At 40.8% G+C, this 14,974-nt stretch overlaps 1 protein-coding gene across 2 annotated transcripts in view; it reads left to right on the forward strand.

Annotated features, from left to right (window-relative positions):
• Positions 1-14,974, forward strand: part of TMEM132C (transmembrane protein 132C) — a 222,453-nt gene that overhangs the window by 53,631 nt on the left and 153,848 nt on the right. For both annotated transcript variants that reach the window (XM_054220006.1, XM_054220005.1), the window contains one exon: positions 12,383-13,271. In XM_054220006.1, the coding sequence (XP_054075981.1) occupies positions 12,511-13,271 (761 nt within the window). In that variant the 5' untranslated portion in view covers positions 12,383-12,510. The remainder of the gene's footprint in view (positions 1-12,382; positions 13,272-14,974) is intronic.

Below are 14,974 nucleotides of genomic sequence, written 5' to 3' on the forward strand. Positions count from 1 at the left end.
TAATACATGCGAGTATTAAAAATGTGCATGCATTACATCTGTTACTGTTCCAAATTCTTCCATGGAGGAGGAGGAAAGAGTGAAGAAGTATAAGTGTCTGTCTTCACTCTTAAATTAAATTTTCATATAAATAATAACCTCTTTTCAGGAAGCAATTAGAAAAAAAATCTTTGGGGCTTGGACATCGCTAGTGTGGCGCATAGTAATTTTTCTGACTTCTATGGAACTGTATTGTTGGTTTTTTTTTTTTATTTTTACCAATGGTGACACTTTTCTAAGGGTGAAATTCTGCAATTTAAGTCAATACTTCCATGGTCTTTTTCTCCACAAATTAGATATTTTTACACCAAATTTGCATAGATTCCTGGAGACGCCCAGTAGCAGAGATTGAGGCACTTAGTTACCATTTGGAAAAACTGACAGACTAGAGGCTAATCTTGGAAGCATTTGCTACCTTGTCTTGCCAAGTTTCATACATTAATGCTAAGATTCTTAATCCTATTACCTTCTTAGACTGTCTTGCTTTGATGCTTTCACCTGATGCACGTGCAGTGTAATGCCACCGTCTCCTGCTTTGCGTTGGATGCAGCTAGTTGGATTTATCTGTCATCTGCTGTGTTCTATCTCCCCAGAATGCAAACCAGCACAACTGCCCTGTGGTGTGGCACTGCCTTAGGCAGTCGTCAAAATCTTTTCTGTGTGATTCTGTGTGTGGATCTTGAATGTTGAAAGGTATATTGAGAGGTCTGCTACCAAGCTCAAGCTTTGCAGATTTGGACCTAAATTAAGGCAAACAAAACAAGGAATTGTACGAGTACTGGGTGGGACGATGGAAATAGTTTTTGCTAATAACATTTTTCTTCTTCTGAAAAGTAAAACTCCCTCAAGACCCTGAGATAGGAAGCTGAAGTTTTATTGAAGGCAGTTGTTTAAAACTACCTCTAATCCAAGTCAAATATGCCTTCAGACAGTTATCAGTGTTCTTGTGTAAATGTTCTCATTATGATGACAGGTCTAAGGAGAGTGCTACTGAAGAAAGGAAACTGCTCTCCGGGAGGGGGTTTGCTATGTCGACAGTATCTAAGGGTTGCTGATGCATAGTCTGTTGGAGCACGCAAAACTCTCAGCCGTGTAAGCAAAATCCCAGAGAATCCGTGTGGCAGTTGATATGTTATTGGGCCTCAGATTGACTTTTAAACATAGGGCGTTTGCGTTGAGGAGTAGGCAATAGAGCTAAAAACTTATTTCAGCATTTCCAGTGGCATGGGGCTTCATGGTGTGTTTTAAATACATGATCTTGAAAACAATTGTTTCTCAGATGTGATGCTCAAATCTGCAACTCTTTTCACAGGTCAGGAATTCCTGTTGCTGCAAAGTGTTCCCCTTGGCTTGCATGGGATTATTGGCCAGAGCAATTTTAAATTGGCCAACCTCTAAAAAAAGCATGCCACTTCTGACGTGTTTGTTATCAGTCTGTGTGTAAAGGAGGTGTGGACGTGGAAGGATTGGATTTGTGGATAACAACATCAAATGACTCTAAAGATGTCTGACTTCTGAGCTTAGCTTTGATAGAAACTCCTGGAAAACTCAATTTAGTTACACTGCCTCAGTTCTCTATCTAGATGGTGGGTAAAATTCTTCCATCTGTTGTGTATTTAACTGCTGAGGTGGGATGGTAGGTCTGGAAGGGGTTTATTTCATGGCAGAGTCCAGGACCATGAGAATACAGGCCCTGAAATGTGAGATGCCAGTTACGAACATGTCAAGATGTATGCTAAAAGTACACCTTTAACCCTAGGGAAAGCCTGGTTCAGATTTGATGGTAAGGAATCCTATTTTCAGTTTCAGCCTTCAAATTGTTTGCTGCCAGGTTATACCTAGCTTTTTGAGTAATATCCCTTATACCTGTGTAATGCAGAGCACAATGGACACCGAATGTCAGTGTGGGCCTTTTGGCACTAACGTAATACAAAGTCCTGTTGTTTATGTCACTGGCTGGCGTTATTTTTAATTAGCCTCTCAAAATATACCTATTTACAAGAGAAATTATTCTTCCTTTTTCTTACTGAGTGGTAAGGGGAAAAGCATTGTAATTTATTTATTGAATCTGCTATGTCTTCTTTCTGCACCTGTGTAGCTGAAGGCTCCATCCTGCATGGATCTGAGCACTGCTCATACTGAGATTTGTACACTCAGTTCTTGTTGATTTTTGTGGCAGCGGAGAGTGCTGAGCAAATTGCACCATTTAGGCTCTAGGACCCTAATCCCTTTTTAAACAAGGAGCTTGTGTAAAGCAATTTAATGTCTAAACAGAGGAGTGAGTGCCTATCAGCATCTAACGAAGACTTAAACAGCAGAGGAAAGCACAGTGCTATTAAAAACTAGAGAAAGAGACACAGGACAAAGAATTGATACATTGCCAAGGCCAGAACTATTTGTTTCCTGTTTGTAATTTCCATTTCACATGTTCCCATATTTATGACACTTCAGTGATCAAAAAAAGAAAAGAATAATCGAACTGTGATGTTCATGTAACTGATAATTGTGACGTTCTGGCCAAGGCTTATAATTTTATGGGGGTTTTTGTGAGCCTTCTTGTAGGGCTAAATTTGAGACATCCTCTGTCTTTCCCATAATTGTACTTCCATGAAAATTAGAGCTCTTCAGCAGAGTGTCTTCAATGGGAGATAAACAGTCCAGATCTGTGAAAAGTTACTGGTTAAGTTAGAAAATACTGACCATATTGTTTGCTTATTCCCAGCTTTGTGACTTCCACTGGGTTATTTTTGACTACTTTAAAGAAAAATAATAATAATTAAAAAAGATAGTGTTTTACCTAGTCTTTTTGTCTGATGAACTCAATGTGTTTTTTAATCACAAGTCTATCAGACTTTAGTGATAGCTTCTCTCATTTTATCACTGGAAAAACTGGGTTGCAGGGGCTTCCTATGGCTACCATATGTTTTCAGTGGAGCTGGGAATGAACCTCTGGTGCCCTAAATCTTTATCCTCTTCTCTACAGCTATTGGACAAAATCAGCTTAAGTGTTATTTGCTTTGGACTTTTAGTGCTGACACAATGAGTGAATGCAGAATCCGTGGAGTTTACCACAATGAGACAAACAGTGTTGGAACGAAAGGCCATCATGTGACATTTTACCTGCTGTATGTTGCTCCCAGGACGCTGACATTTGCAGCTTCTGGCAAGGGGAAGAAAGTCTGAGTACTTGAATGGTGTCTATATAGAAGTTTTCCAAACCTTATCTCTTAACAAAAGCTTTCATTAGTGGAAATTCAAGTTCCAGATATTTACCTTTGATTCTAAACAGTAAACTAGCTTAAATATGTCAGATGGCCTCAGCAGTACAGAGAATCAGTAATGTCAGCTCTGGGAATGGGAGTGATTTCTGAAACCTTCACTGACCTTTGCATATACACTGTTGTTCTACAGACTTCTAAGGTCATCAGCCAGTCTGAGAAAACAGTTTATAGATTTCAGTCCTGAATGTCAGTCTTTGACTAACACGTCTCAGTAACATGAACTGAGGGTGATAGAGAAGATAGGTTTGCAATGAAAGGATATTTTAGAACTTCTGCAGTCAAAGGGTGAGATATATAGAACTACGACCGTCAAAAATTGGAGCTTGTAGTCTGTCACTTAAAGATTGGAAATATGTTTCTAATGTGCAGTTTTCTGAAGGTTTTCCTTGTGTTTCCAAATTAGACTTTAAAGATTCTTCTTTCTGTTTGTGAAAAGGCTATACATCACAAAACAGCTATTTGTCATTTATACACACATGCCTGTTGTGTCAGTAATCTTAAGGAAAATGGAACAATCTGACAGATGTTGGATAATGCTTTATAATGCAGAGGTCTAATCCGTGTTTCTAATAGATAAATACAAGGAGTTTTACATGTAGTTAATGACACTACTCTAGATGGTCTGTGTATCTTTCCAAACATTCAAATCGTCAGTTTAAGTCTAGGTAAGTTCTTGGCCTCTGTGCCTTCCTCCCTGGCAATGAGCTCTGTCATCCAATCATACACTCTATGAAACTTTATTTTTTTTTTTTAATCCACTTTGAATTCCTATCATTTAGTTTCAGTGACTGTTCCTTTTGTTTCTGTATTTTAAAGAAGTGCAGAAATTCCTGGTGTAACTTTGTTCATTCATTGTTTTAGGTACTTTTGTAATTTCCTTACAGTCCTGAAATGCCTATGTTCTGCCTCTGCTGGAGAAGAACAGGGGAAGTGTTCACTTCTGTATTAAATCCACAAATAACGGATATACTCTCAGTATGTGAGAGAAGCCTATTTAACAGAATATTATTGCAGTTTTTCATTACCAATGTACTGAATGAAGTAAGTTAACCTGTCCCACGGAAATAAAATAGGGAATTTGTTCAAAATAATGGATTATAGTGTCTCCTGACAGTCTTTATGCGGATGTGGTTTAATTGAACTCTGTTCTTTTGTAAATAAGGTTCCATCTACATCTGGGCTTAAAATGTCTGGTTGATTGCCAAGGGTGTGTACCCCCATATATGTGAATAGGAATATGCCATTCCAGGGCAATCGCTAAAACACTGCAGTTATAAACTTACCCTTTGACTTCAAGTCTCAGTTTAATGAAACCTGGATTCTAAAAAGAACTGAGAAAATAATTTTGTTAGCAATTGTTTATTTGACAAAATTATCCTCATTGTGAGAATATTTGAGAATAGGCTGCAGTTTCCCCCAGGCTTTTGCTGTATGGGTTTCTTTGACATATTAGTTTCCACAGTTCATTTTTTAACTTCACAAATTGGTCTCAAGCATTCACCGTAAGCATTTGACACTTGACATTGCCTATGTGTAATTAGTTAGAGTCTCTCTGTTCTCTCACTAGATGAGAAAGCATATCTGATGGGCAAGCATAAGAAATAGAAAACGTGGCTTCTGCAATTACCCTGTCATGTAGGTTTTCCAATTGATTTTTTTTTTTTTGAATGGTCGTAGAACTATAGATTTTAAGCCAGAAAGCAGTATGAGGCTCCAGTTATCCCTGTAGTTAAAAAGTAACTTGTGCTGAGAAAAAAGTACCTTTCAGAAAGGAATCTAGTTTTGATGTGGAGACACAGACAAGCCATTGCTCCCTTCTGTAGTTTGTTGCAATGGTTAATCAGCCTCGCAGTTAAAAATATGTTCCATATTCTGAATTTGGGCTTGTTTGGCTTTAAGTTCCACACAGCCTTTCTAATGGCAAAATTCCTTTTTCTAGATGTTAAGAAAAGGGAACTTGGAGGGAACGAGAGTACAGCTAAGGTTGTTTTGAAGTCTTAAATGAATATCCTGACACTTCTTGCAGTATTTGCTGAGCTCTAGTTCTAAGCAAAATACTTGCTACAAAGATTTTATACACTTTGAAGTCACTAAATGTGGTGTCAATATAGAAAATTAAGGGAAAATGAACCAGAAAACATAACTGTTGACATTTTGTGGTGAAGGAAACATCTGTGCTGATTTGAACGCATCTTTTCTACTTTTATTCTTTCTCTACTCTGTATATTTCCTGAGCTGGAATATGTGATTTGCTGTGAAAGGGCAGGACAGGTTTGTGGTTGAAGGTGGAGTCACAGAAGAGAATTCAAGGGTGGGGACTTTTGCAAGAGGATGGTTTGTATAATGCACTTGTAGTACAGGTAGCCTCTCTGCATGTATGCATGCATGGGAATAGGAGTCTATGTAAAGAGGAGGGATAATATTTACAGGATTTGCAGAATTTTAGGTGGTGGTGGTGCTGTAAATTAATATTAGCTTTTTTCCTTAGAACTCAGAGGGTAGTGATTAGGGGCACAGAGTCTAGTTGGAGACCAGTGACGAGTGGTGTTCCCCAGGGGTCAGTACTGGGTCCAGTCCTGTTCAATATATTCATCAATGACCTGGATGAGGGGATAGAGTGCACTCTCAGCAAGTTTGCTGATGATACAAAGCTGGGTGGGGTGGCTGACACACCGGAAGGCTGTGCCACCATACAGAGAGACCTGGACAGGTTGGAGATCTGGGCAGAGAGAAACCTTATGAAGTTCAACAAGGGCAAGTGTAGGGTGCTGCACCTGGGGAGGAATAACCCCATGCACCAGGACAGGTTGGGGGCTGACCTGCTGGAGAGCAGCTTGGTGGAAAGAGTCCTGGGATTCCTGGTGGACAACAGGATGACCATGAGCCAGCAATGTGCCCTCGTAGCCAAAAAGGTCAATGGCATCCTGGGGTGCATCAAGAAGAGTGTGGCCAGCAGGTCAAGGGAGGTCATCCTCCCCCTCTACTCTGCCTTGGTGAGGCCGCACCTGGAGTACTGTGTCTAGTTCTGGGCTCCCCAGTTGAAGAAGGACAGGGAACTGCTGGAGACAGTGCAGCAGAGAGCTACCAAGATGATGAAGGGACTGGAACACCTCTCTTATGAAGAAAGGCTGAGGGATTTGGGTCTCTTCAGTCTAGAAAAAAGATGGCTGAGGGGGGACCTTATCAACACTTATAAATACTTAAAGCGCGGGTGTCAGGAGGATGGGACCAGGCTCTTTTCAGTGGTGCCTGGTGACAGGACAAGAGGTAATGGGCACAAAATTGAGCACAAACTTGAGCACAGGGAGTTTCGCCTAAACGTGAGGAGGAACTTCTTTACCCTGAGGGTGGCAGAGCACTGGAACAGGCTGCCCAGAGAGGTGGTGGAGTCCCCGTCTCTGGAGACATTCAAAACCCACCTGGATGCGTTCCTGTGCAACCTGCTCTGGGTGACCCTGCTCTGGCAGGGGGGTTGGACTAGATGATCTCCAGAGGTCCCCTCCAACCCTGTGATTCTATGAACTCTAGTGGCATGGAATTTGGGCCAAAAAGAATCAACATGGTACAGCATTCAATTATAGTTTAGGAATGGAGGATTAAGGCGATGGGTAAAGCTGGTATAAAAATGAAGGAGAAGATCCTGCATTACAGGATTCTTGGTGAAAGCTTCAGCTGTACTAATGTGCTAGGGTAATAGGAGAAGACAGAGGGATAGAAATTTGTCTACCACTTTTCATATTGTTTGCTTCCTGGAAGAAATAATCATAAATGTGCCTTTGTGAGGGCCATACAAGGTGCAGAGAAAGCTTCTCACATGACTCCTTTGCATAGGCAGATGTCTTCTGCTTCTTGCTGGCTTTCTCTGGCTTAGAGCCTTCTGGCTGAGGGGACAGGCAGATGGTTTCCTTGAAGGCTCAGTGGCTCATCAAACATCAGTCAGTGAAGATACATGGCCATTGGCCAGTGATCTCCCACCCACAATCTAAGTCCTTAATTCCCAGTCCAAAAGAAAGTTGTTTCAAACCAACCTCATAAAAGAATGGCTTAAAAATATTAAGCTTTTATGACTGTTCCAATGAATGCAGCACCCAGAGCTCCAGCTCCATATGAAATCCCCCCCAAAGAAAATTCCTCTTACACTGGAATCCAAGAAATAATAATACAGATCAGAATTCACCGTTTCATATCCAGCCCCAAAAATGAACTTGCTAGGTTATAGGAATTTGAGCCGGACTGTCACACTGGAGCCGGTGATGTGCTTAACAGATGCCTGTTTGGGTTCAGATGAAGTGCTGCAGAAGCATATGATGCCAGAAGAAGGATTAAAAAGTCACCAGGCTGTTACAAAGGAGGAGTGATTACTTGTAAGCCTTAACTTTTGTTCTTGGCTAATGCTAGCTTTGTTTGATGATTCTTAATCTTTTCCATGCTGGACTTCATCTCTGGACACGTTGTAACTCTTGTTTGATAATGTAGAAGGGTGAAGCACTTGCTGCCTACTTGTAAATCAGGCCTGTTGTAATCAGAGTTAGTCTTCAGTGCCGAAACAGTGTTTCTGCATTTTCTTTCTCACCCTTGCCCATATTCTTGCTTTCCATTTCAGCCTGTAAAAGCCTTTGTGAAATGGGAGTTTCACTTAATTTGAACCCAGTTGGAAGGTCAAGAAGCAGCTTGCTTTAAGGATCAAGACTCTTAGATGAAGCATCCAGGACAGGGTTTTCTCAATATATTTACACCCTTTAGCTAAACTGTTTGAGGAGGTTTCTCTTCCATGATCTGAGTAAGTTATATTTGTATAAATGCGCTTATAGCACTCTTGTCACAGTGACCCAGTTCCATTTTACCGGTACAGTTATGCCCACATAAGCAGCTGAACTACCAGTAAAATATCGCTCCCACAACTGATACTGTCATAGGGATAAAACGCTTAAATTTATACCTTGCTTTAATATGCACCTCTGGAAACGTGTTTCAGTGATTGAGCAGAAGAAAGTTTGAAATGGAGGAAACCATTCCAGAGCACCTGAAAGCACTGATAGGCACAGCTTCTTCTTCTTTTTTTTTTTTTTTTTCCTAACAGGCAGTCTGTTTTTCAGGTAGACAATGTAATCTTATGACTAATGATTATTTAAAATAATAACTTGTGATATGAAACTCAGGAAAATCTTGGCTTCTTGTTTAAATAGATTCTCTGATAAACTAAAGAGCTTTATAGCTGAGCTGATCAAGCTCAGAACATACAAAAATGTTCTCTGGAAACATTCGTAATTATTTATACCACGACATGAAGGTTATCGGGTAGAGATGAAGAGTATAGATCAAATCCCTTAAATGATGGTCTGTAGTTGCTGATGCACGTGGTTGGGATTCTAAAAAAAAAGGGACAATTTTAACTACCACTTTTATCAGTAAAAGGCTTAAAGTGCTTAAATAAATAGTCTAAAGTACAACCATCACTATAGAAATATAGCACTCCATTATGTATGGTACGAAAGTGGGTGGAAATCTTTAGACTACAATAAAAAAAGCAAACCTTTTTCTTCTTTTTGCTGTCAGTCTGACCACATAGGTTTTGCTGTTTGTCTTCAGCTTATTAAAGACAAAGTCGCATGGCCATTTTTCTTAATATTGGGCCAGGTCCTACATAACCTCATCCACGTGATTGATCCGGGATAAATGGAGTGCCTGCAAAAATGAGACCACTGTCTGTCTGAGGATAACGTGCTACAACAAAGGTCCTGGGAATTGCGGAAAAACAGCTGTTAAGTTTTAAGCATAGATCCTGGTCAACAGCCCGCTGACGTCAGAGGACTTCACTTGTCTCTGCAGCCTGATGAATTTATTTTTGGTTTTTGCAGATCTAGCGAAGCCAAAGGTATTCCCTCAGTAGCAATAGTGCCAAATCTAGAGTATCTCCAATCCTGGAAACACTTCAGCAAAATGGACCTGTGTGCTTAAGTCAATTAATGCGTACATTCAAGGAAGTGCTTATGTACTTACTTTAGTTAGAGCTTGCAGCCCTCTAATATTACAAGGCTCTTGGCCTGAGACAAAAGGTTGCCTAACAAAAAAATTCTAGTGATTTGTTTAGTCAAATTCAATAGCAAAACTGACCACTAAGAAGCTGACTTCTTGTGTAGCAAACCAGATGTTTTTAAAAGAACGGTGATATCTGACATGTAAATGTTGCAAAGGGTTGCGGGAAGCTGACCAAATCTCAGCAGGCTCATCCAGGGCAGGTGAAGGGATTTAGAGAGGAAAGGGAGACCAGACCGCTACTGCTTCAGTAAACCAAGTTCCTGTTCTGCTCCTGGGCCAGCAGAAATATGTAGGCTTTGCCATTTTCTTGAAAGGTCTGTGGTCCAAAGTGGATCTTCTTTGCATTCCTTATTTCAGTGTTATGGAGATTCAGGATGTAACCCAAACAGACTAATATTTCGATTCAGCTAAGGGGAAATCAATCAGCTCAGGAGGTGGCATTTGTCGATTCCTTTCTAGCAGAATTAAAATGTATGCCAGGTATTGGAGACTTAGAGGATTGTACCTGTGTGCTAAACTGATGTTATATTTTAAATGTGAATCTACTTGACAGAAAGGGTGTTGTGCTGGTAATTGACTATGTGCTGGTGTTTTCATTGACAGGCCTCTTACCTTTTTCTCTTTCTCTTTTTGCCTTCTAATTTTTTTTATTTTCATTTTTGTCCAGTCATGGCAGTTTGCTCATTTGCGGGAACTAATTCTACCATCCAGTGGTGGTGCATGAATTAAACATGAGTGAACACATCTTGACTCCTTATTTCAAATTTATGGCTGCTATCCTTTGAGAGCTCTGATACCCCCCTCCTCCATGTTTGTTTCTTTCCTTTTTTCTTAATTGCCTAACACCTGCCTTCTGAAGCTATTCGCTTTCCCAGCCCCGAGTGGTGCCAGTGCACTATGTGCACACTCAACAGGATTGTAGTGAAGTTGATTCTCGGCAGTAATCATTTGGCGTAATGACAGATATTGATTATTTATTACTTGAAAACATTTAATTAAATTTGACTGCATAATTAACATGCTAGCAGCCAGCCATGCTAGAAGAACAGTGAGTCTATTATTTGCAAAAATCCTCAAGCTGCAGAGCTTTGTGAGAAAGCTGATAAAAGAGTCTGTCTCTGTAGGGGTTTTTAGAGACATTTAGGCGTTCCTGAGTTTCACATGAATCTGTGCATTATGCATTGCCCTTACGGTCGCCTTTCTTCTTTAAAGAGCTGAACTTACACAGAACCTTAAATCCTGATTCTGGTGGGATTCCCCAAGGACAGTGGAACTGACATATGTCTGAGGGCAAGGTCTCTTTTTAAATACTAAAGACAGTCTAGCACTAGATACATTGTCATTCACTTACGTTCTGTACAGGCTGAGAGAGCTGGGGTTGTTCAGCCTGGAGAAGAGAAGGCTCCGGGGAGACCTTATAGCGGCCTTCCAGTACCTGAAGGGGACCTACAAGAAAGCTGGGGAGGGGCTGTTTGCAAGGGCATGTAGCGATAGGACGAAGGGCGATGGCTTTCAACTAGAGCAGGGCAGGTTTAGATTAGACATTAGGATGAAGCTCTTTACAATGAGGGTGGTGAGACACTGGCCCAGGTTGCCCAGAGAGGTGGTGGAGGCCCCATCCCTGGAGACATTCAAGGCTAGGCTTGATGAGGCTCTCAGCAACCTGATCTAGTTAAAGATGTCCCTGCTCGCTGCAGGGGCGTTGGACTAGATGGCCTTTAAAGGTCCCTTCCAACCCAACACATTCTATGATTCTATAGCTAATCTCTTCAGTGTGGTTTAGGAAGACGGGTTGTGAGTGGCATTATGTAATCTACATGTATTTTAATTGACCTCTATTATTATCTACCCTAATTAGACAATCATTTTTGTCTTTCAAGAATATATGTTGTTAATCTTTATAATAGGAAAACAATCTTTAGGTCAAAAGGAACCTGATATTCAGCTGAAACTTAAAATTTGCCATTATGTATGTTCTCTCTGTGTGCATCTTATATATTAGCACTTGTCGAAACATTTCTAGCCTGTGATGTGCATCTGTCTTTCAATAACTTGGAAAGCTTAGGTACTGTTGATAATAAATTACAGAGGTGTAGACCATAGTGCTAGAAATAGTAATACAAGAGCAAGGTTTTTTGATGGAGGAAGGGAGTGAAATGGGGTGTGTGTGTGTCAGTTCTTAGAAAAGCAATTTCTGTCTTTGGCTGTAGAACAGAAACTATCTTTGATCTCCTGGCCAGTGTTCCTGCAGGGGCAGTGATTAGCAGCCCTTTGGGGGCTGTGGTTCAGTGGACCGTACCAATGTACTGAATACCTTATGCATGTTGTAACCGAAAAGAAAGATTGGAAAGAGAGGAGAGAAATTTCTAAGTGGGTGGAAAGTTTAGAAGGGGGGTAGTATGACCAGGAGAAGAGTGGGGAAAGTGAGCACATATGTGGTTTAAAAGACACTTTTTTTTTTTTTTTTTTTTTTTTTTTGCTTTTGGAAGGCTTTGACTTTGATTTGTGAAATTTTTGAAGTTTTGTTAGGGAGGTGAGACATTGCTTAGGAGTGACAAGTAACCTATTTATTTCTTATCCAGGTGATAGTCAAAGTATTCACTGACTGCTGTATGTTTGCTGTGCATTAGCAAAGCGCTGCTGCAGTTCAGTTGAGCCATGTGAAATGGCTATTGGGGCAAGTCTGTGAACCTTCCTGTTCCCTGCGGGAGTATGAACAATTAATTGTGCTGCATACACCCCTTTGTACATCACCTGTGTATGTATGCGTGCATGTGTGACAAAATGTTTATCATAGATAAATGCAAGGTGGCACTAAAGCCTGCATTTTCTTTTCTTTTGTGAAGATAATGCAAAAAAAAAGAATTAGCTACATCTAAACATGTAGCTACACTGTAAATATATTTTGCATGAAATAATGCTTGTCCCTAATTTAACAGGCAGCTCCACTGAAGTTGTGGTGAATGTCCCTTTGAATCCATATGCAGAATTGATCTAACTCGCATCACCTTTTCTTTTATTAGTGACAGAGTGTCGAGGGGTCTTGGACAATAATCAGAGATTTTCTTCATTACCAACGTACCTACCTGTGAGCTATCGGATCTTCAGTGCTGAGACATCTTTCTTTCTCAAAGAAGCCAACCAGGACTTCATGAGAAATTCCAGTTTGCAGTCCAGGGTGGAGTCGTTCTTCCCATATAAAGCCAAGAGACCACCAATATTAAATGCCAGCTATGGACCTTTTTCTGTGGAGCAAGTTGTGCCCCAGGACCTAATGTTAACTTCCAGCTTTTTTGGATCTGCCAACAAGTTTGCTTATAACTGGAAACTTAAGGCCTACATAATGAGTGACAAAATCTACCTGAGCAAGCCCAAAGTCCAGGTCCTGTTCTACATCGTGGGCAGGGACTGGGATGACTACAGCACCACAGAACGGCTGCCCTGCCTGCGGGTGTTTGCCTTCCGAGAGACGCGGGAAGTCAGAGGCAGCTGCAGGCTGAAAGGGGATTTGGGGTTGTGTGTGGCAGAGCTGGAGCTCCTGCCAAGCTGGTTTAACCCCCCCACGGTTGTCACGGGCCGTAAGAAGCCACCAGATCAGTTTGAAGGGAGCCCTGTAGAGCTTTACTATACTATCCAACCAGGAGACGAGAAGGGAGAGTGTACCGCTGAGGATATAAGGAAAGGAAATGCTATCCGGCCAGGAAAAGATGGCATGGATGAAACCATGTCCCACTTACAGAGGATCGGATCTGTCAGCCTCTATCGAGGCCAGGAGACTTCTCAGCTAACAGAGCTACGGCTGGATAGTAATGTTGTTGTCTGGTTGCCCTCAAAGCCTGTCAAACAAGGAGAGGTTGTGAATGTTTATGTGACAATTGCCAACAATTCTACGGTGGATCAGTTCATACTCAGGTACAGTAGGCTGGTTTTGCATATTTCTAATGTGGTAGCACACAAAGATTTTGGGGATATGGGATGAATCTCAACTAGCTTGAAGTTAATCCGCGCTGAAGGTTGCTCCTAGTCACTGAAATGCATTCCTTTCTTCTGTGAAGAGGATTGGAAGCCTCTCACTAGGAGGCTTTTAACATGTGTGCTATGCCATTTATCATATGCCCACATTATGCAACAGTGGACAAAATACGACAATGCACTGCTTTAGTGGGGCCATTTCTGTGCAATGACAGACAGTAAGACACCAGAAAAGTTCTGTGTTTTACAGGGCTTTTAAAATCAGTTTTTTATTGCACATGCATGGAGTTTAAACATAGTGAAACTTCAATTACCTACTTTTCTTTAAGTGCTCTGGCAGTGCTTTGGCTCTCCCACACAGAGTGGTTTTGTTATGAGAGCTCTTTAGGGAGGGGTTTAACTATCTGCTTGTAGTTAAGTAGCTCTGGTCTTTGCCAACACATATACCCTTTAAAATAAGGCCTAATGTGTTTGATATTGCTGTTGATTGTAAGGGACTATCAGAAGTGAGTGCCATTATTTTGGACAGGAGTGGTGAATACAGGACCTGGGAAGACAAGAACTGCCTTACTGGGTCAGATCACTTTCCTTTTATTTTCTTCTTTAGTGGTTTCCCTAATGATCAGATGAAAATCCTTTGAGGGTGACAAAGACTGGGAAACTTGTTAATCACCGAAATATTTGATGTACATTTTTTTTTTTTATGGTTACCAGGCTTTAAATTCAAGGGAAATTTCCACGGTGATAAGCAACAATTGCTCTTTAAAGCCTCAGGGAATCAGAGTTTCCCAAAAGATTCTGCACATGAAAGTATTTATTTCTAAGGCTTATATGAATTAGATTAATACATAGTTGACAAGTACCGAGCAGAATAGCCTTTAGAACAGGAAGTGTCGCTTGGCAGATAAAAGGCTTTTATTTTAAAAAAGGGGGATTTTAGTCGTCCCAGAATCGTTCTGATGTTTGCAGCTTTGGTTAAGTTGGCGAGATAATCTCCCAGACACCTGTTTACTGAGTGAAACCTCCGTTTATAGAAGTCTTTTCTGACAATGTTGCTTATCTCTTATTGAAAATCCTTTTTCGCAAAATAGTAGAAACAGAATACTTTTCACATAATGAGCGTAGCTGTGGTGAAAGAAGAAATCTAAAGGCAATGATCTGGGTGTTTCTGGGCGGGTGGGAGAGGGGATCACCCTTTGAAGGTCTGTTTTGCAGCCTATTCTCCTGAAAAGTTAATTGAAGATAAACAAGCTTGTTGAAATCTGATGATGTATTACTTTGCTCAGAAATTAATCTGACTGCCTAGGCAAGGATATCATTTGCATGCTGAGAGGTGCAATAGATAGAAATGGTAATGTGGGATGTCAGTGGTTGCCTGTGTGACTTGCGGTTATGGACAAAATGGATTGGCTTTGGTTTTGAGAACAGGTGACTGATTTATTTGAAGTGAATAGTTTGACATTCATTGGTATGTTGGTTGCTCTGTGTTCTGAAACACCTTTTTGATGAAAAGAGGATTTGCATTTTTGCTTAAAGTTACTTTGCACCAGATACAAGAACACAAGAGGGTGAAGAAACCAAGAATTAAAAGTGGCTTTTGCCTCCTTGTGGTCACTTGTCTTGAGATGTATGTAGTGTAGGGC

The sequence above is a fragment of the Rissa tridactyla genome, chromosome 13 (assembly GCF_028500815.1).
Source record: "Rissa tridactyla isolate bRisTri1 chromosome 13, bRisTri1.patW.cur.20221130, whole genome shotgun sequence".
Taxonomy (NCBI): domain Eukaryota; kingdom Metazoa; phylum Chordata; class Aves; order Charadriiformes; family Laridae; genus Rissa; species Rissa tridactyla.